Genomic DNA, 19,032 nt, shown 5'->3' with positions numbered 1-19,032 from the left:
CAAAGGTCCATGTTCTTCCTGTGCTGAAGACTCCTGAGCAGGACACAGAACTGCAGGTGGGAGAGAACAGAGCAGAGAGGCATTCCATGCTCTGTATTCACGCACCAAACACATTTTGCTTCTTCTCTGGTTAGAGCATAATCATATATATATATATATATGTTACTCCCCAATACCTATAACAAAATGGTCAACAAATAAAGTAGTCAGAAGTCACAAAGTCAACAAATAAAATAATAACATAAAGGAAAAACATCTCATTATTTGTTGAATGAAGCAAAAGCTGTTGTGACTTACATCAGTATTATACAGAACTGTTAAGTCTACTGAGAACTTCCTCTATTCTGCTCAGTCCAGTTACCAAGAGCTCAGAGATGACCCAGTATTCTATGTGTTACAACTTCCACATGTTGTCAGGTGCAAACAGAGAACCGGAATATTTGCAGTAAAGTTCACTCAAGTATTTTGAGTACAGTAGCTTACGTAATTTTTATATTAGTTTAATCACAAGAAAAACTTCAGTCAACATTTGGAAGAGCTCTGAAAATGCTCTGCTGATCATAAATCTATTATGATTGGTTTCTTGGCAGCCAGATCAGGTTTGCTGAGGCACTGAAGGAAGGAAAGGCAAGAGGCAGCAAAATGAACACGTGCACAGACAACAATTCCAGAACAGGCCATAAAGAAGGAAATGATGCAGTAAAGATGATGTGACGTGGAGACTGCTCAGGCCTAGGTGACACAGCTGTTACACTGCAACTGAAACACCCCATGCTGAGCACACATTCAGTGTAACCTTGGGCTCTTCCTTCCCATCTCCGGTAACCATCTAATGTTACTGCTTGGTTTTAAGTGCTGCAGGACACAGATGGCCTTCGGGATTTAAATCTGGCAGGTCAGCTCAGTCACTCCTACTGTAACACAAATCCAAGATATCTCCTAGCAATTGACAGATCCTGGGATCTTCACTGTAGCCATTGATCACAAAATGGAATGGGAAGCAGATTTTTTTTTTACTGCACTATTATCTCTTCACAGGCCATTGAAGGTAAACTTCATCTACTGGTTTGCAGTTGTACAAAGACGTATTTAAAACTTAAGAAACCCTAAGAGCTAGACTATGAAGGCATGTGTTCTTAGAAACACTTTTAATAAAAAAGGAATGCACATGTACAAGTGAAAATTTCCATGTTAGAAATGTTCCATTGACTTTGCACTAATTCCAGGAGACCTAAGGCCAGGTGAAGAGTCAGTCTCCTGGCCAGAAGCCCAGCATGACCTTTCAGATGTGGTGAACTAACATTCACCACATGTGGTGAGCAGTCTCATTCACACAGCTTTCCTCACTTGAACACCAGAGGAATAATTCTTCTCCAGGCTAAACAAAACAGTAAGGGAGGACTTGGGCTGGAGGGTGGAGGAAGACTCAACACTAGGTAAAGAAGAGGCTCCTGTTGACAGTTGTTTCAGTCCTCAAGCTTGAGTCTTAGCTTTTTTGCAGGCTGGCACTGTTGTTTCCTCCTCCTCAACCTTGCGAGGCTTCTTCACTGTGTACACCACCCCACAGGCAGTCTTCCGAGTTTCTGGAATATACAAGCAGAAGCTGCAGTACCTCAAATAAAATGACACTAATGCATTTAAGGCATGCTCAGTTCAGATGTCCATACCCCAAAGCACAGTTCAACATGTTGAACAGCCAGCCAGTCAGCATACACAGCATGCAAGCAACTGGGGGCAGGAGCTGGGGATTCACTGCATTATAGAATAGGGAAACTATGGGGGGATATACAATCGTGGATGTAGATTTACAGCAAACAAGGAAAAACTGAGGTCTGCAGGGACTGAAGGGCTGCAGAGACACAAACCCATAGGAAACGAGGCTTAATCAGTTCAGTAGTCACAGAAGGACACATTCTTGAAGCATTGTCAAAAGCATTTCTGAGCCAAAAATACCGTTCTCAAAAAAATATTAAAAAAATGCATTCACATACTCCAGGACTCCTAAACAGACTATACTGGCACAGCTATATTGGCAGAGGATCCCCTACATACCCAATAAGTGGCTTTATGGTATTCAAGAATTTTATTTACCAAACCCTCAACATTACCATAAACTACTAGTGTGATGTTTGCCAAAGAACCTGGTGAAGCCCAATCCAACTTCATAATGACTGGTGGGAGGCTTCTCTGCAAAATTTGAAGGTAGAAGAAATTCCCTACAAATAGTTTGTTAGCAAAGAGGCTCTGAAAGAACCTTGCCAAAATATATTGATTTATTCTGGGCTAGAATTCTTTAGGGGACAGGGAAACAACATCTGCTATTTAATTTCACAGATAAGATAGACAGATAAGATAGATGAGGGTCTTGAGAAATTCTACATAAACTTGACAAAAATTCTTTCAACACACTCTATGCCTCTATGTAGATGAGCAGCAAGCTGGAGGAGGACCCTGCTCACAGGAATGCCCTCCCCAAGAGATCAAAGCTACCTGATGCAAATTACAGCAGGTTCAAGCCCCACTTCTACTGAAAAAAAGAGATGCGACCCAAATCCTACTGCGCATTTGCACCTTAGAGCAACTCAAGTTGTTGGGAAGGTGACTAGAAGTCACACCTACCCAACAAACCTTGACAGAGGCCGAAATTAAGAGATGACTACTCGGAAAGTTAAACTGCCATCAGAATAAACAACAAAAATCAAGAAACTAAGAACCTGTTCTGAAACAGGGGACAGTTTCACTATGAAGCACAGCAGGCAGGTCCCTATTTTGGCTAAACCATTTATGACTCGTTAATGTGGTTAAGCGAGTGCTCCAGCACAGACAGCACCACCAGTTCCCCTACTGATTTGCTAACATGGTTACATGGGAAAAAAAACCACAATCTTGCCACACAAGCTCCTCTTCATTCACTGGACAAGGGAGCTAAAACCCTAATCTGACTTGCTTTGTAAGGTCTCAGACCCTTTGGAAAATATGCATTAAGAGGAATTTATTTTAGCAAATGCACATGTTACTTAGAGGAGCTTACAAGTGCTCACCTCCATGAAGCATGGTGGCTCTGCAGTTGGTAGACACCGCTGCCTTTGCTTCGCTTTCCGACAGGCCAAACAGCAAACCTCTGTCAGCATTGCTCAGGATCAAAATGCACAGAAAGGAGCAAACAGAATAGGGAAGTCTCTCAGCACATAGGTTTGCTTACTCTACAAATAACTGGGAATTAGCAAAGCTGTAATTCAAAGTGACATTTTGCATAAGGTTACCCAGAGGCAGGGAACTGAGGCACCCAATTCTCCAGGCTGCAGTTCCCCAGCAGCCCTCCTGGAAACGTTGCTTTTTACCAGGCAAGAAACTGTACTTTTGAAAAGAAAAGTCTGTCAATGCAGGAACATTTTAGATATGAATAATCAAGCAAAAAAATCACCCAATGGAAAATTTTAGTTTTGGGGAAAGGACACTGTCTGATACAAAAGCATGATGCTGAAAAGTTTCCAGCCACCTTCGGCAGGGATGACACCAGATTAGGTGTGTTAATTTGGGTTGAGCCTGACTGCTCATTTTAAGAGGGAAGAAAATGTTGCACATAAAATCCTTCCGGGCCGCACAACCTCCCACACAGTTCTCATGACTCAGAGCACGCTCCTTCCCTTCGAGGGACAGTCCAGAGATGTGCTTGTGGGGTGGGGAGAGTCATAAAAATGCATCTGAATTCCTAAAAGAAGGGAAGACGCTCTCCTTGGTTTCCAGAACACAACCACTTATTTAACATTACATATGTAACTAAGGACTGGAAAATTCGGAAGTAATCAGCACTCAGATAGGAACTTCTTGTAATTTTACATAAATACAATTTTATAGCTTTTGCTACCAAATATGTGGCACTTTGGAGATCCTAAGTAATAATTTCTTGTTTGGTTTGCAGGGTCCATAGACTTGTATGTTTTTTATTCATTTCTCCATTTTCACCCACACAACATCAATGTATATCACAACAAAACATACCTGTAGCTGAACACAGACATTACTATCTGCAGTGACTACTCACACCACCCCATGACCAAGATCTGTTGCTCCTTCCACACACACAGAGAGCCCTGATTCATTGAAGTGGTCACCAAAAAGTATCACTGTATTAAGTTCAAGGACTGTAAAGGATGAAAGAATTTCAAAACCACTTTGAACTTTCAAGTTATTACTAACTGCTGTCTTTGACTGGTGAAAAGGATACAGATTAGCCACGTCATAAGGACCTCGTAGTTCTAGAGGCTAAAAAAAAACAAAGAAGTTTGAATATGTGCATGCCCTTGCTTGCAGGCTGACAGAGTGAGCAAGCTGGACAAGGCTATCAGGAAGGCAAGATTAAATTCTACATTAGAGCAAGCTGCCGAAGATACACTAGGAAATCAAACAAATACCACTGTTTTGGCAGAGTCCCCAGCTGGGAAAAAACTGTCATGGAAAATATTGCAGCAGCAACAAAAACCCCCCAGAAGCCCCAACAAAACAACAAAAAGAAAATCCCCAAACCCATAATACAATTCTTTGGTAAAGCAGATTGATTAAAAAACTCCTGAAGATGGCAATCATATTTAAACTTACAATTTTTATATGTTTAGTTTTTAATTAAAGCTGTATCTTAAGCCACAGATAAATCTTCAAATTGTTCTGACTTCAGAAAAAAAATCTAGGACTTACCCTTTCAGCTGCACTAGATATAACTATGTTCTGGAAAACAAAAGAAGACAAACATTCATCTGTCAGACAGCATCAAGAAATGAAAAAAAAAAAAAAAAATCAGAAAACAGCAAAGACTTTATGAGCATTAACTAAGTTCAGGCTCAGAGCTCAATTAAACATCAGAGTATCTGAGGCCCTCAGATGAAGTGAACTCTAGCAGGGTGGGATCTTAATTCGAGGACATGATTAAACTCAGTTATTGCCCTGTCCCCTACACAGAGAGGGGCACTGGCACAAGCCTCCCTTGCAGTTATAAACCTCTCACAGAGACATAGGAGTTGAGTAAGTACAGCACCTTTAAGAGGGACAGGCTAAGCAGTATAAATGTCAAGAGTGGTGGCATTAAGCAAGTACCTATCGGCCTGTATCACTCATAGTGGACTTCAAAGGGACCCTAAGGGTAAAGAAAAAAACGCAGAGCTGCAGACACGGTGTTAAGAAGTGCCCTCTTTATTTACACCAGCTGAAAGATGGCCCATACAAACAACAACGCGCTCTGAGATGTAATGGAAATGGATTTAGGAGTCCAGGATCCCCCAAAAGCAGCTTACAGATAGTGCCTTTAGACAGTTTGGTGCTCCTGAATTTTCAGCCTACTCTGTTGCAGTACAACTTGATGCTAAGCTCAGCATTCACGTTGGCCTTAATCAGACGCACAGTGGTTCAGGAAACCTATCTACACCTAGGCAGTGGTGCCAATTCGTGCCATACCCTCAACACTGGCACCCCTACGAAAATTGCCAGGCTGAAAGAAATCCTTCTCCCTTCACTCCTAAAAGGTTTCTGCAAAACAGGTATGTCAGTTACACAGGGGCTGGCAGACACCACAGCTCAGCTGCCAGAGCTTTTCTAAAGTTAAACCTCCAAGGATGCTCACCCAGGGGAGACTGTTTTCCACAGGTGGAAACTCTGCAGCAGCAAAACTGCTTTGCACCTTTTATTACACTGAATAAAAAGCTTTGGGAATTCTTGCCTGAGTGGGTAGGAATGAGAATTGTACTGAGGCAGCAAAAGGCTTTCCCTCTCTGACGTCAGTACCACCAACACATCATGCCACCTCCACTTTCAAGGTGGGGCTTTAGATCCCTTCCTCACACTGCTATGCTTGTCCTGCCACCTCCACAGCATAAAGAGAAGGGCAGACACTGGAAGAAAATGCCCTGTGTGCAACTGGAACTCAACATGTGAAAGCTACATGAAAATGATTGTATGTTCACACTGTGCCCAAGGTTTCCTTGTGTGCTGAGGAGAGGATGGGCCAGACAATTCTGCCTTACCATAAGGAAGGCCAGAAGCGATACATACATCACCGTGACTTAACAGCACACGTCCTGATGGTGCCTAGGACATTTCTTTCTGCATAGTTCACCTTTAAATTGACTGCACTATGGATCCCAAGGGTGCTTTTGAGCTTCAGTGGTGCTGACTGCAAGAGTTTGCTGGGAAAATTCAAGTCTCCTGCTCCGAGCTGTAGCAACTAACGCCTGTGTCCCAGGCTCAGAGAAGCTCCCAGAGCAGCTGTGCAAGATCTTGAACCAGCATGGGATTGTGGTTCACCACTGTGCATGGGAGATATGCTCTGCCTGGTTCAAAGGCAACTGGCTTCCATTAGAGGATGAGTAAGACAGGAGAAGGAGACAAGAGCAGACAAGAAAAGCACTGCTAGCAAGCAAAAAGAGAGGCAGGTAAAGGCAAATCTAAGAGAAGGGCTAAAGGGAAAAACTCAAAGGCAAAACACTATCTCCCCAGGTAAAGGAGACAGCAGCTGTTCAGAACACTGCTCCAGGCAGCACTCAGACTCAGTTACCAAAACACAGGAGGTGAGGGACTGTGGCTATGCACACCTTCTGACTAGCAAGGCAGGCAAATCCCTTCTTCATCCCCTGCACACTTTAACATGTTTTAAGGACTCCGTGCAATGCAGACACCAGCAAATTTCTGGAAGTTTCTCTGCCCTGCTACAACAGAGGAAGAACAAAAGGATCCAAAAGGTTCTGCAAGTTCAGCAACTAAATTTTACAGAAGGCAAGACTTGGGTGCCAGGTGCCAATGCAAGTAGTCTATGGACCAGCCATCTCCTGTCTCATTAAAAAAAATTTTAAAAAGCGCCTTTACGTGACTGATGGAAGCAAACTGTCAGTAAGGGCTAACAACCAGCTCTGCTGGCTACAGATTGAAGACTGACAGGTGCAGAATAAAAGCATGCAAGCCTGAGCATCTGAACATCTCACTTGCCCTGTTTGTGACATCAACTCAACTGGTCCTCTCCAAATCAACAACCATGTGAGAAGCACATCTTGAACTGCACAGAGGAAAGAGAAGCACTGGCAAAAAACAAATGTCAAAGGAAAGGGGCCTGTTGCGTATATAATTCATGTCCAAGTCAGTATTTTGTGCAATTAACTCCCAGAGCTGGGCTTCTCAGGAAAGACTGTGCAAATACTTACTTTATTCTGTAGCACCAAGGGAATTAACCTGCTTGACCCACTCTGCTGTCCTATAAAAGTTGCCATGCCTGAGGGGAACTGAGGTAATGATGGATCTACTTTTAATTTGCCTTCCAAGCTCTATATCCCACTTCAGACTAGATTTGCAGGGTAAGGCCAATTTCAGCTTCTCTGGACTAGCTGTGGCAAAGGCCATTTCCAATAAAGTTGGTGGGAGCTACAATTTCTTTTAACTTGGGTATGTATTATGATATGCTTCCCTATTAAAAAATCATGTCCTGAGAGGACCCAGCATGACAGACAGCTTAACCTGGTAGCCTGGGAGGAGGGAAGTTATGAGAGCAATGGATTACAGACATCTCAGCATTACTTCTTCCTTGGGTTTCAGTAGCATGGAAGAATGCAGTTGATCTGACTGCAGCAAAGCCTTGGCTGACAGCCAGCTAGCTGTTGGGTCTGTTTTGTACACAAGGAATTTACTAACCATTTAACAAAACAAGATTTCTACTTTTTTTCTTATTGTTTTCTATTCCCCCATATTCAATATATAAAAAAAAGAGCTTTTGGTCAATCAGAAATATGAAATGGGGGATTTGAAAGAAATGCATGGATTTCAGTTCTAGTGCAAATCTTAGATCTCTGGAACTTTATTCTCTCCCCATCCCCTCCCACCTTTGTTTTGGGAATTGCACACCACAAAAAAACATAGGCTGTTCTGAAAAAAGAATCTAACAGTTTGACAACTTAAGAAAGCAGGCAGTGGTGAAAGGCTGGAAGTATCTGGAGCTAGAATAATTGTGTCCTTGTGTTAGTAGGCAAAGATTCAGTCACAACTTCAGATACCCTGGCATCAAACTCATTTAAAATGGCTCAGTCTGTACAACCCTAGAAGAATTTGAACTGAATTAATTACCTAGTTTTCACTTTGAGAGCTTACCTTTCCTTTGCAGATCTGCATCAGGCTGATCGCATTGGAAATTGTGTATCTTCTCATTGTGGAGTCTTTGATGGCAGGCGTGTAAAGAAGTTCAAAGTAAATGCCTCGATCTATTGCCTTCACATGAAAGAGAGTAATCAAAAATCAAAAGGAGAGAAGCCTAACAATCTAACAACTGCTGTCTATTATTGATGTAGCTTATTCTCAGTTTAACTGTTTTATATATGAAAAAATTAAGGAGGAATTTTTCCAGCAAAAGCCCAGCATAGCATGAAAGGATCATAGGGGAAAGCTCCACTGTACATCAGGTATGTGTACTTGAATCTTGGGATGACAGATAAATGAGGTTTAACAAACAAAGAATTACCAGCCACTTAGTTGTTTTAATTGGCTTTCCACTATCACGGAGATGAGGAAACAGGTAAACACTGCTGGTCAGAAACAAGTCTTGAAACCTTGAGCACTCCACTCCTTTAGTCCCACACCCTCCTGTAAGGAAGATCACCACTTCCCACAGTACCCATGTCTTGCAGATGAAGAATTTGTCCTTGCATAAAAGCAGCAATCAAGACCCTTCTCCTGTCTCACAGCATACTCTGGTATTTGTGACAATATTAAATAACACTGAGTCACAGAAGAGGTTCCAAATAGTAATACTGATTATATTTTCAGCTGCTTTAAAATCTTTGCTATCTGTCAAAGTACCTCACCAAAAGCCTAGTATTCTTGTTTTTGCAAACAGAGAAAGGTTAAGCAACTTGCTATGGGGCACAGTGCACTAGTGATAAAGACACAATTTAGAGCTGGGAGTTCTTTGGTCCATGGCCTATAATACATTTGCCTGAAGTGATACTCTATGCTTAATACTCATATTATTAAAATATGCTGCAATGCTAACATTGTAAGAGAGTCCAGTAACTGAATACAGATGGAATTAATCCAGCTCCCATCCATGCATGACCTCTGCATGCAAGCACAACAGAAACTATGTATACATCAAATGGTTTACACAGAACTGGTCTGACATCTGCAAACAAGAGAAGCCTGACTTTATCAAAACCAAAACAGGTGATGGCAATACACCAATTTCCAGTCAAGCAGATTTTTAACCCCATCCCCACCACTTCAGCTGCCTGCCAATCTGTCTGTCTGGCATCGTAACAACCAAAACTGACTGCCCCGGGATGCACAAAACCAGTCCAACAGACAGAATGCCTTGCAGCTGGGAGTGTGAAAGATGAGAAGTAGCTTGTAAGGAAAATGTCTCCCAACACAGGGCTCCAAGAGCCACACAGCTCCTTACCTGGATCATCTTCTGGAGTTTTAGGCAGCTAAGGTACTCTCAAACAACATTCCATACAAAATTGTTATTCCAGGTGGAATGTTAAAGTTCTCAGTTTATAATAAAATCTGATGTAATATTTTTATTCTGTTTCAGAATTAATTCTAGATAATTTTTAATTTTTATTCTAGGTCAAACTTTCTGAGAAAAGGAAGTAGGATTACTAGCCAATTCCAAATTTAAATTTTTAAGCACTAAGGACTACATCAGCCAAAAATACCCATGTAGAATGAACCTGGACATATATTCAGAGGAAACAACTAGTTCACCTAAGAGCATGTTCAGATTAAACTTTCTGGCAAGCCACCAAAGTAGGCAGAACTGAATTAAAAAAATATTGGATCCACGCTGACAGTCATCTTGTGTCCCACAGCAGATATTTAGCAATTTCACATTTGGTTCAATTACCAAGACATTCTTTTGTTTAAGTATGGATTCAACACAGTTGTCTTCCAAGTAACCAGCACATCATCTTTCTCCTAAATTAACACTGTCATTCATGTTTCTTGTCTTTTAAATCACGGGGCTGTTTATCTATTCTGACACAGCTGTACCACTTCTGGTTTGGGAAGCAGCTTAGTCAGCAATCACACCACATCTCATTGCATGGCAGAGTAGTGGCCTTAAGGCTCTGTTTCCATTCCCTGGGAACACCACTTCTGCCTTCTTAAGCGGGGGACAGGAGGAGAAAAAGAAAGAATATACATCACTGTGTATTAAATGCTGCAGTGGAGGCCCTGAAGTGAGGGACATCTGGAACAACACCATATATTATGCAAGAAAATAAAAGAACTGCTTGGATGGGAATGGTGGGAGGAAAGGAGTAGGGAATTCAACACAAATTCTGTATTTAATGTCAGTTCAGTCTAACAGCAAAAAAACAATTAGATGTAAATTTACCATATTCACAGGGGGCCTTCGGAAGTAGAATGGCAGCTTTTCTGTTACATTTATGCATACCAGATCCACATCTAGAGTTGTGCAAGCGATCTACAGCAAAGAGACAGGAACAGGTTATTAGATATGCCAAAGAAAATGCATAACCAACTTTAGGTGCATTAATGTTCTCTTTCATTTCTTAATGCAACAAACGCCTCTCCAAGGTCAGTTCGGTTCTAAAATTAAGACGTACTATGCCATGTAGGTATGCCAACAGAACAGCAGGGCTACAAATGCACAGCCTGAGCATCTGAGGCTTAAACCTCAAGTCTTCCCTCACTCAGAGAGCTACTTTTCCAATAAATTAATGACCAACCCCAAAGCAAGGCTTACTGCTTTGTTTTTATCTCACAGAGGACATGCAGAAGCAATGCTGGCTTTTGACAAAAGAACTCACAGGTTCAACCTGTGACAGGAACAACCCCAGTTTACAAAGGGAACAACCCAGGAACTGCCCCCTACCCTATCATGCTCCACTTCCAGTGCAACACCTGTTTTCAGGATTAGTTATTTTTACCAAAAGCAACAAAAACTGAAAGAAAAGCAGAATTTTAGACAGTGACTGGTGGTGTTGCATGTCCAGTACTGGAGACCGATCCACAGAGCCTCTCTTTCTTGGCTAGGTGGAGAATGTGCAGCTTTTTCTGAGAGCCACACCTCTGGTGGGGCCTGAAGATGGCACTGAAGGCTACAGTTTAAAAGTTTAGCTTTGAATTCATACCACAATTTACAGGTTGTATTAAGAGATGGAGGGAACCAACAATGGGTGGAGACTCATCACACTGAGATACAGGGAAAATCAACTGCACATAAAAGGGAGCCCTTAGTGCACACAAGGTATGTAGGAATTATATGTGCCTACCCGATAAAGATGATTACACGGGGCCAGACTAATGTCTGCAAACAGCGTTGTAACAAAGAAAATAAAATAGGCTGAGGAAGTTGAAAAGGAATTTTCTGTGTGTAGGGGAACTCTCTGCTTTCAGAAACCTGCCAGCAACTGCTCCAAATACACCTGGGCCAGGCGCCAACCATTCATCCCTCCTCCCACCGGCATGAAAGCAGTGGGGGTTGCGGGCAGTCCCAGGGCTGGGCTGCTCTGATGCAAGGCAGCCTATTGCTTTGCAAACTACTCTTCTACCGGTCTGTTCACAGGGAATTTGGATGGAGATGAGAGCAGACACCCAGCTTTAGGAATGTTTCTTAGCTGTTGATAGCGCTCCCTCCTAGACAAGACAGCCACAGCACACGTGCAGTCAAACCACAAGGTTTTTGAAGTTAAAATATCTCTACCAGGCCGTTCAGACTAAACTTTATCAGCTCTGTTAGACAGGACACTGTTGGAATCTATTGCATAGAATTAAACTTGCATATGGAAGTTCAGCCCTACTACAGCCAGTCTTCCTCCTTGTCTTACATGAAACACAAACTACCAGACAGAGGTGATTTACAGGAACATGCACAGAACAAATAGCCGTGAATCATGTTCTTGAAAGGATGTCAGTGAGGCCATAGAAAATACAGGAAGAGATAATGCTAAAAATGAAGGAAAGCAAAAACAGACATCAGAAGCATTCAAGCTTCCCTATGTCATGAGAAGTCAAGCCTTCCTAATCAGCTCCAGAAACACTGGAAAAGTCTTTTCCAGTTTGCAAATTAAGCACAGTTGGAGAGAGAGTGACTCAAATGCCAGGATATCTACAGGATTCCAGTGACCAGAACATTTCAGAAAATACCACCAAGGGAAAACAAAATTAAGAGTCATACCTCCCCCTGAGGAATTCCTGCACTGCATGGAAAACTGGAGAGGAGATTTCTCCAGACATTCTTATGTTCAGCCAATCTCTGGCTCACAAGTCACACATGCAGGCAACTTAAGGTTACCCTGCCTGCTGAAAGGATCTGAAGTGCAACAACTTCATGCAGAAAATGACATGCAGTGGTTGCATAGCCCAGCACCTGCCTGGCCACACTGTGGGCAAGAGCCCCATCTGCTGGGAAACTCTAGACAGCCCTAAATAAATAAATTTGCCACGGTTTGGATGCTCTGAAGCAAGCTTTGGCAATATTTTAGGAATAAACATTGAAATTTGGCTTTGCACTACATCCTGAAACTTACACGAGCTTTTATAGATACTGGTGATCAGCTAATTGCTTACAAACAGCAAACAGAGCTAACTAACACAATTAACATTCAGAAATCTTAAAAAGCAAAAGTTTTGAAAAGCAACAGGCACAGACTTTATTACTGGCACAGAGTGGGCATTCCTGTTGCAGCCCAAAACAATCCTTCTGGGAGACTTAAAGAAGCTTGTTCTACAATTGGCAAATATAGCTTCCTCATACCCTTGAGGTAATGCTGAGTTACCAAAAACCAATTTTAAAATATGAAGTTGATTTGTGACCCACTCTAGATGGCTTTATTCTTAATGGAGAAACATCCATGAGTCATAAGAGCCAAATGTAGGTGCTGAAACCCCATATGTAATGTCACTTGTGTCAGACTCCCTGTTGATACCTCTACAAAACTGACACAGCTCTCCACAGACAGTTTAGAAAATCTAAAATCTTAAAACAAAAGCCACACATTCAAACCTGCCCTGAACGTGAACATGTAAGGATGAAGTCTTTCACCTCATGTGGTTTGCAAGGAACATGCTTGGGTTCCATCCCCAGCTCAAAGTGCTGCCAGCATGGAAGCAATGAAAATGATCCCACTGACAATCCTGTTTCTGTCCTAACACACTGCACGGAGTCTCAGCTTAACCAGTCTCTGTCTGCACTAGCCTGCCCAGAGCACAGCCATCCACTTTGTGCCACAATGACCCACATGGCTGAATCAGAGCAGAAAAGCGGATCTGCCTGAAAAATAACTTGGCAAAAACTCTGGTTACTGTTCAGCCAAAAGCAGGTTCCTCAAAGCAAACTGCCAGGCAGCTAGGCATACAAGCAGCCTCATCAGCAGAGCAGTCAGGGTCCTGCAGAAATGAGTGTTTTTCATGCAGAAATGTTTATGACAGCTTAAGCACCGCCACAGCTGGATGTCCAACTACAGCAGGACTCATGATATGGCTGAAAATAAACAATAATCACCCTTAAATGAGAGTACATCCTTTCCCCTAAAAACAACACAGCATACCCCTGCTGATTATCTAACTTCAGGCACTTGTTTAAACATATGATAACTGACTGAGCTCACTTAAGAAGTGAGATTTTATGCTGTTGCCAGAGATCAAAAGAGAGAGGTGGAGAGTGGCTCTTAAAAGTATTTTACAACCGTTTGCCTCCATCACACCCCCAAGAGTCCTAAAATCTTGCACGGGAAATAAAATTCAGAAATTAGTTTTATTAAGCTGTAACTGTTATAATTAGTGCTTGAATTCTTCTGCTGAAAGATTCTTTAAAGTTCACCTTCTTCTACAGCCTCTTGCTTTGTACTTTACTTGGACAAGTCTTCAAAAAGGAGGGGAAATAATTTAGAAAAACAAAACAGAAGAATATAATTTTAATGTGGCAAAACAGGTACTCAACAGTACTGGAAAGTGGCTTTTTTAGAAAAGCCAACCACCAGATTCAGTTTTAAACTGACAAGTTCCCTTTGAAAGTAAATTCTCCAAAGAGACTCACAGTTGTTTTTGGTGTCCCTGTGCCTCCTTAACACTGCCTCACACAACAAGCACGCCTGCTTCCTGACTGCCAAGGCTAACAGAGATGGGATGCTTCCATCTACTCTCACAGTTCAGACTTAACTATATTTATGAGCTTACAACAGGTCAGACATCACAATACTGGGTTTTGTAAGAAAAAATCTGATAAAAACATCATTTGCTTCAAAGTGCTCCACCTGATCAGAACATTGACATCAGCTGTTAACAAGTATTTGAGAACAATTTAAATAAAAATATGAGGGAAATGGAGGTGAACACCTATCACCCAACAAGCCAAGCTGAGATCTTTCTGTCTCAGACAGTGTTTTAAAACTAGGATTTTTTCTGGTATGAAAGTTGTATTGAAGACATACCAGCTATGAATAAAGGCTGGAAAACAATACGATGCTTGGTGCTTTAAGTAATGGTTAAAGAGTTACTGCACATCACTGTATTTAGAAGTATCAACTCTCACTAATGTCTTCTCCAGTCAAACACCAGAAATAAACCAAACCAGTTCACTGTCAAACACACTGGCAACACCTTGTTTTTCTAACATGACAGAAATGACAGAGTATTGGGGGGCTTGTTCAAAATATTTGCATTTCTATTAACATAAACCAATGTGAGAAACAATGCTGTTGAGCTACGGTCACAAATTAGTCCTAACTAAGGTTTGAAAATTATTCAAACCTATTCAAACCATTTTCTCTCATACTGGGTGTGCTACCACTGCTACAAACATCAGCACCTGTTCAGTAACACCTTCAAAGACTCACCAATTTTGTGGAGGTAGTTTTCAGTTGCAGGTTTACTCTGAACAGTCAGGATAAAATCTGAGTGAGAAAATGACCGTCTGCCCTTCAAGTGTTTCCCCTGAGGCTGTTCTACTTTTGTACAGCCTCAATGGTTTTCTCAGCAGGCAAAGTAACAGATGTATCATGAAATCACAGAAGTGAACCTTCTCTCATTCAACTTGAGCATCTAAAACACTCAAAACAAACCCACAAATCTCAGTCTGACAATGAAGCAAGGGCTATTGGGCTTAATCAGGCATATTTACTTTTGGAAATTTTAGTTTATCTGTTCATAAGATGCTGTGACAACCAGAACTGGCTCTGTCTTGTAAGCTCCTGCTCCTCTTTTGATTTAAAATAAAGAAGGAAAAAGAAAAAGAAGAAAGATATCAGCTATTCTTTTGGACAAACTTTCAGGAGAGGACCTAGGACTAAAAGGAAGAAGGTAACTCTCAGAATCACATTAGTTCCACTTTAAAATCCTCCCCAGCATTTCAGAAACCTGGAACAATTAATGCTAACAGAAGATCACAAGTGTGTTTTGGGGAAGTCAGAGTTTGAGAAATTAAAGTTCAAGAGAGAATTTTTCTACATGATGATAATACACATATATCAGGGGGAAAAAAAGGATGTTTTCTCTCCTCATTAGAGTACAAGATACACAAAGGCAACCACAGTGCAGAGGCAGACAAGTCCATTCATCAGGTAGATCAGGTAGATGTTTCAGACTCTGACCTGTCACCTCAAGGCCTTGCAGCCTCCTGCAATCCCTCCCAACCTGCTCAGACTATTAACTGACCAGGCAGCCTATAATGCTTAATTAGCCCCATAAGGTCTTTATAAAATAGGAAATAAAATCAAAACAAAGCATGTACTTAAACTAGCTCAAGGCACTAAAAGTTATTGAATAAGCATTACAGATCAGATGATTGTACTTACATGGAACAGTTTCTCAGTCTTTGGAAATACTGCTATGATGTCATATAACCTTATATTTGCAGATGTTGATCTCTACAAAAGGAGCAAAAAATTACTACCTTTAATTCTGGCAGATATCAAATCTATGCACAATGATTAAAACCAAAATAATGAGAAGAAAATTTCTTTTTTCCTAGTACTAAAAGAAAGCCAATAATCATCCAACTACACAGTAGGTCTCTACTGTGAAGTCATTCATTCTCAATTTGAGCCTTATTGCCACCCACCTACTAAGGCACTTAAACCTTTTGCTTCAATCATGTAACACTAAAACACAACCAGACACAAGGCTTGCTCATGGTCTTCCAGTTTATGCACAGAAGTCCAGAAATTGAAGAAAAGAACCAAGGAACAGAACTACTGTTCCTTATTGACACATGATCAGCAGAAGCCATATACAGTCTTGTTAGTCTGCACCTCTTCGTGATCACATTATTTGTTAAAGATGCAATCTGAGAAATCACTGCTGAGTGCCCTATAAAATCTAGGGAGTTCTCCCCATAAAATTTCCAAAATTTTATTTATTCACTGAGAAAAAGAAACAAAAATTGGAAAATTGATTACTAAATATACTTACCAAGAGATTACAGTGGGAAGGATCAGAAACAACAAGTGTTAGCCGGGTTAAGACTTTAATTCTTTTAGATGTCCCCTACAGAACAAGAAATAATATAAAAGACTTAAAAACCACCAAAGAAAAAATTTGTGGTGATTTCCACCCAGCCTGCTATAAAAAGGGTCAACAGAAAGAAAAAAGAAAGAAAGAAAGAAAAAAAATCACGCAGAAAAACTGAGTATGTTTTATTACTGCTATAATTCCCCAGGTAGGCCACTGTAAGTTCCTGAATTAATATCAATGACCTGAAATAGTCTTGTATTTTATTATATCCAAATTTTGCTCCATCAAAACCAGGAAGTTATTTCCAAAACTCAAATTTCAAGAACTGTACTGTAATTATTCGACTACAAGCAGATTCAAAATTCACATAAAGCAATCTTTAAAAATTTCTAAAATAATGAATAGAGACTAAGGTGAGTGTACCATTCTTCCAAGGCTTGGTGTTTTTAACCATCAATGGACAAATTTCTCTTTTCTGATTAACATCTAGTATACAAAATCACATATACAAACACACCAAGGCAAAAGAATGTATCTCAGAATAATAATACACAGATAGAATGTAACTAGACATACTTGTACAATAGGCAAAGATGGAAACAACTCCGAAGGAGATACTGGCTTGATGATTTCCTTAAAAGAGAATAGAACAAAGTTATTAAAAATGTGATGGGTTAGGTTTACAAGTAAACAAAAGCTGTGTTCCGCTCACGAGAAGAAATTTACCATGCTAACAAAACCATTTCCCTGGGACAGTACACGAACCACACTAAAAACTAACCCAAGGGCAATAATACTAAATTATAAAATGGGAGTTTTTTACAAGTTTTTTTGTACTTGTGTCTAGATGTGCATTCTGCAGATAAAGCCATCTGGGAACATGCAATAAAGCAGTAGGTTTACTAGAGAAAATATGCTAAAAAAATAATCCCAAGAAAAATTACCTGTTTCTTTTCCTTAAAATCGATGACATGATTAAGAGCAACTGCAGAATATCCCACTGAAAAACACACAATAAGAGTGTTTTGTCCAGTAAACTAATGGAAACAAAACCAATCAAAAAACTGTTAAACAGTCATTACTTAAAGGTCTTAAAATTAATAAATCGGGTGCATATTTAGCTTTCACATTATTTTTTTTAAAAGGTTGGTTCACCCAAGAAAGTGTTTTAAAATAAAAAAAAAAAATTGTTTGCCTTTTAACATATCCCAGGCCTGACAACTTTTACTCAATGGCAGAGCTTTATGAACACGAATACTTGGGGTTGAGGTCCTCAAAGATTTGGCCGAGTTTGGCCCCGTTTATGACTTTCTTTACGGAAAATTGTTAAGTACATTCAGGACAGTTGTTAAAACTGCAGGCGACGCAGAGCTGGGAGAGACACAACTATGGGAGAAGGCAAATATGAGGACTCAAAATGATGCCGACGAAACTGAAAGGTGTCGTTCAGAAGGACTCTAAAGAAGATGGTAGATTTAACAGGGGCATTTAAATCATCTCCAAACAGTGGGCAGGCAGCACCTGGCTGTACAACAGTTCTGCAGGAAAAGAGCCGGGTCATAAGAAACTGCAGCCGGAAAAACTTGTCCGCGTCGGGAAAAACATAACTGTTACGCTGGGATAAGCAGACACAGAGCCTGCGAAGCACACCACGAGCTTCCCCCGCTGCTCAGAGCCGGGCACTTACAAAAAACTGCAGGCTGGGCAGGGAGAGCGCGGAGGCGCCGGGGAACACGCGCCCGCACGGGAGCGGACAGAGAGGGGTCGGCCGGCGCGGAGGGAAGGAAAGGCTCACCCCGGAGAGCTCGGCTGCGCCCACCCCAGCCCGCAGGCTCCGGCTGTGCTCCCCGAGCCCTGCGCTCCCCGAGCCCGGCGCTCCCCGAGCCCTGCGCTCCCCGAGCCCGGCGCTCCCCGAGCCCGGCGCTCCCCGAGCCCTGCGCTCCCCGAGCCCGGCGCTCCCCGAGCCCTGCGCTCCCCGAGCCCTGTGCTCCCCGAGCCCGGCGCTCGCGTCCCGTTGCTCCCCGGGCCCCCCCCCACCGAGCCCCGGGCGGCCCCTCCGCCCGGACTCACAGTGCGCGGCGGCCTCCAGCAGGCTCTGCAGGGACTTCTTGTCGGGCCCCTGCGGCAGGTTCAGGTCGGCGAACCCGGCCATGCTCACGCCGGGGCGGGCGGGCCGATCCCGGGCACGGCGGCGGCGCACGGCGGCGGCACCGCCCCCCGAACGCCCACGGCAGCCTGGGCCGTGTAGTCCCGGGCCGTGCCGGGCCCGCGGGCCCGCCGGGCTGGCGGCACCCGCAGCATCGCAGCAGCCAAGGGAACGGGGGGTTCATGTGGCCGTGGGAGCGCTCCGGTCGGAGGTGCCCCGACACGGGGCTGCGATGGGCGGGGGAAAGCCTGTGGGTTGAATTGCTCGGGTCGCAGGCGGGGTCTCTGCAGCCGGAGCGGCGCCGGCCGAGGCTCCCCGCGCTCCTCAGAGCCGCCGTGTGCCCACCAGGTGGAGCGGTAGCTTTGCTGCAATGGAGCGTTTATCGCCTGTTAAACTGGTTGAGCTCCATCTGAACATTGTCAATAAAAAATAAAAGAAATCCT

At 42.5% G+C, this 19,032-nt stretch overlaps 1 protein-coding gene across 1 annotated transcript; it reads right to left on the bottom strand.

Annotated features, from left to right (window-relative positions):
- Window positions 1-242: 242 nt before the first annotated feature.
- Window positions 243-18,616, bottom strand: RPP30 (ribonuclease P/MRP subunit p30). Its single transcript, XM_027717894.2, has 11 exons — window positions 18,514-18,616; window positions 17,388-17,443; window positions 17,020-17,076; window positions 16,402-16,476; window positions 15,786-15,857; window positions 10,364-10,453; window positions 8,122-8,238; window positions 4,696-4,725; window positions 4,229-4,266; window positions 3,042-3,121; window positions 243-1,583 (listed from the first exon to the last, which is right to left on the bottom strand). Exons 1-11 carry the CDS (start codon window positions 18,593-18,595, stop codon window positions 1,474-1,476), a joined length of 807 nt encoding a protein of 268 aa, XP_027573695.1. The 5' UTR covers window positions 18,596-18,616; the 3' UTR covers window positions 243-1,473.
- Between the last annotated feature and the right edge of the window lie 416 nt (window positions 18,617-19,032).

Source organism: Pipra filicauda, unplaced genomic scaffold (assembly GCF_003945595.2).
Source record: "Pipra filicauda isolate LSUMZ 115617 unplaced genomic scaffold, ASM394559v2 scaffold190_size1978887_pilon, whole genome shotgun sequence".
Taxonomy (NCBI): domain Eukaryota; kingdom Metazoa; phylum Chordata; class Aves; order Passeriformes; family Pipridae; genus Pipra; species Pipra filicauda.
Note: the sequence above shows the minus strand (reverse complement) of the source record. Positions and strands in the feature narration are given on the sequence as shown.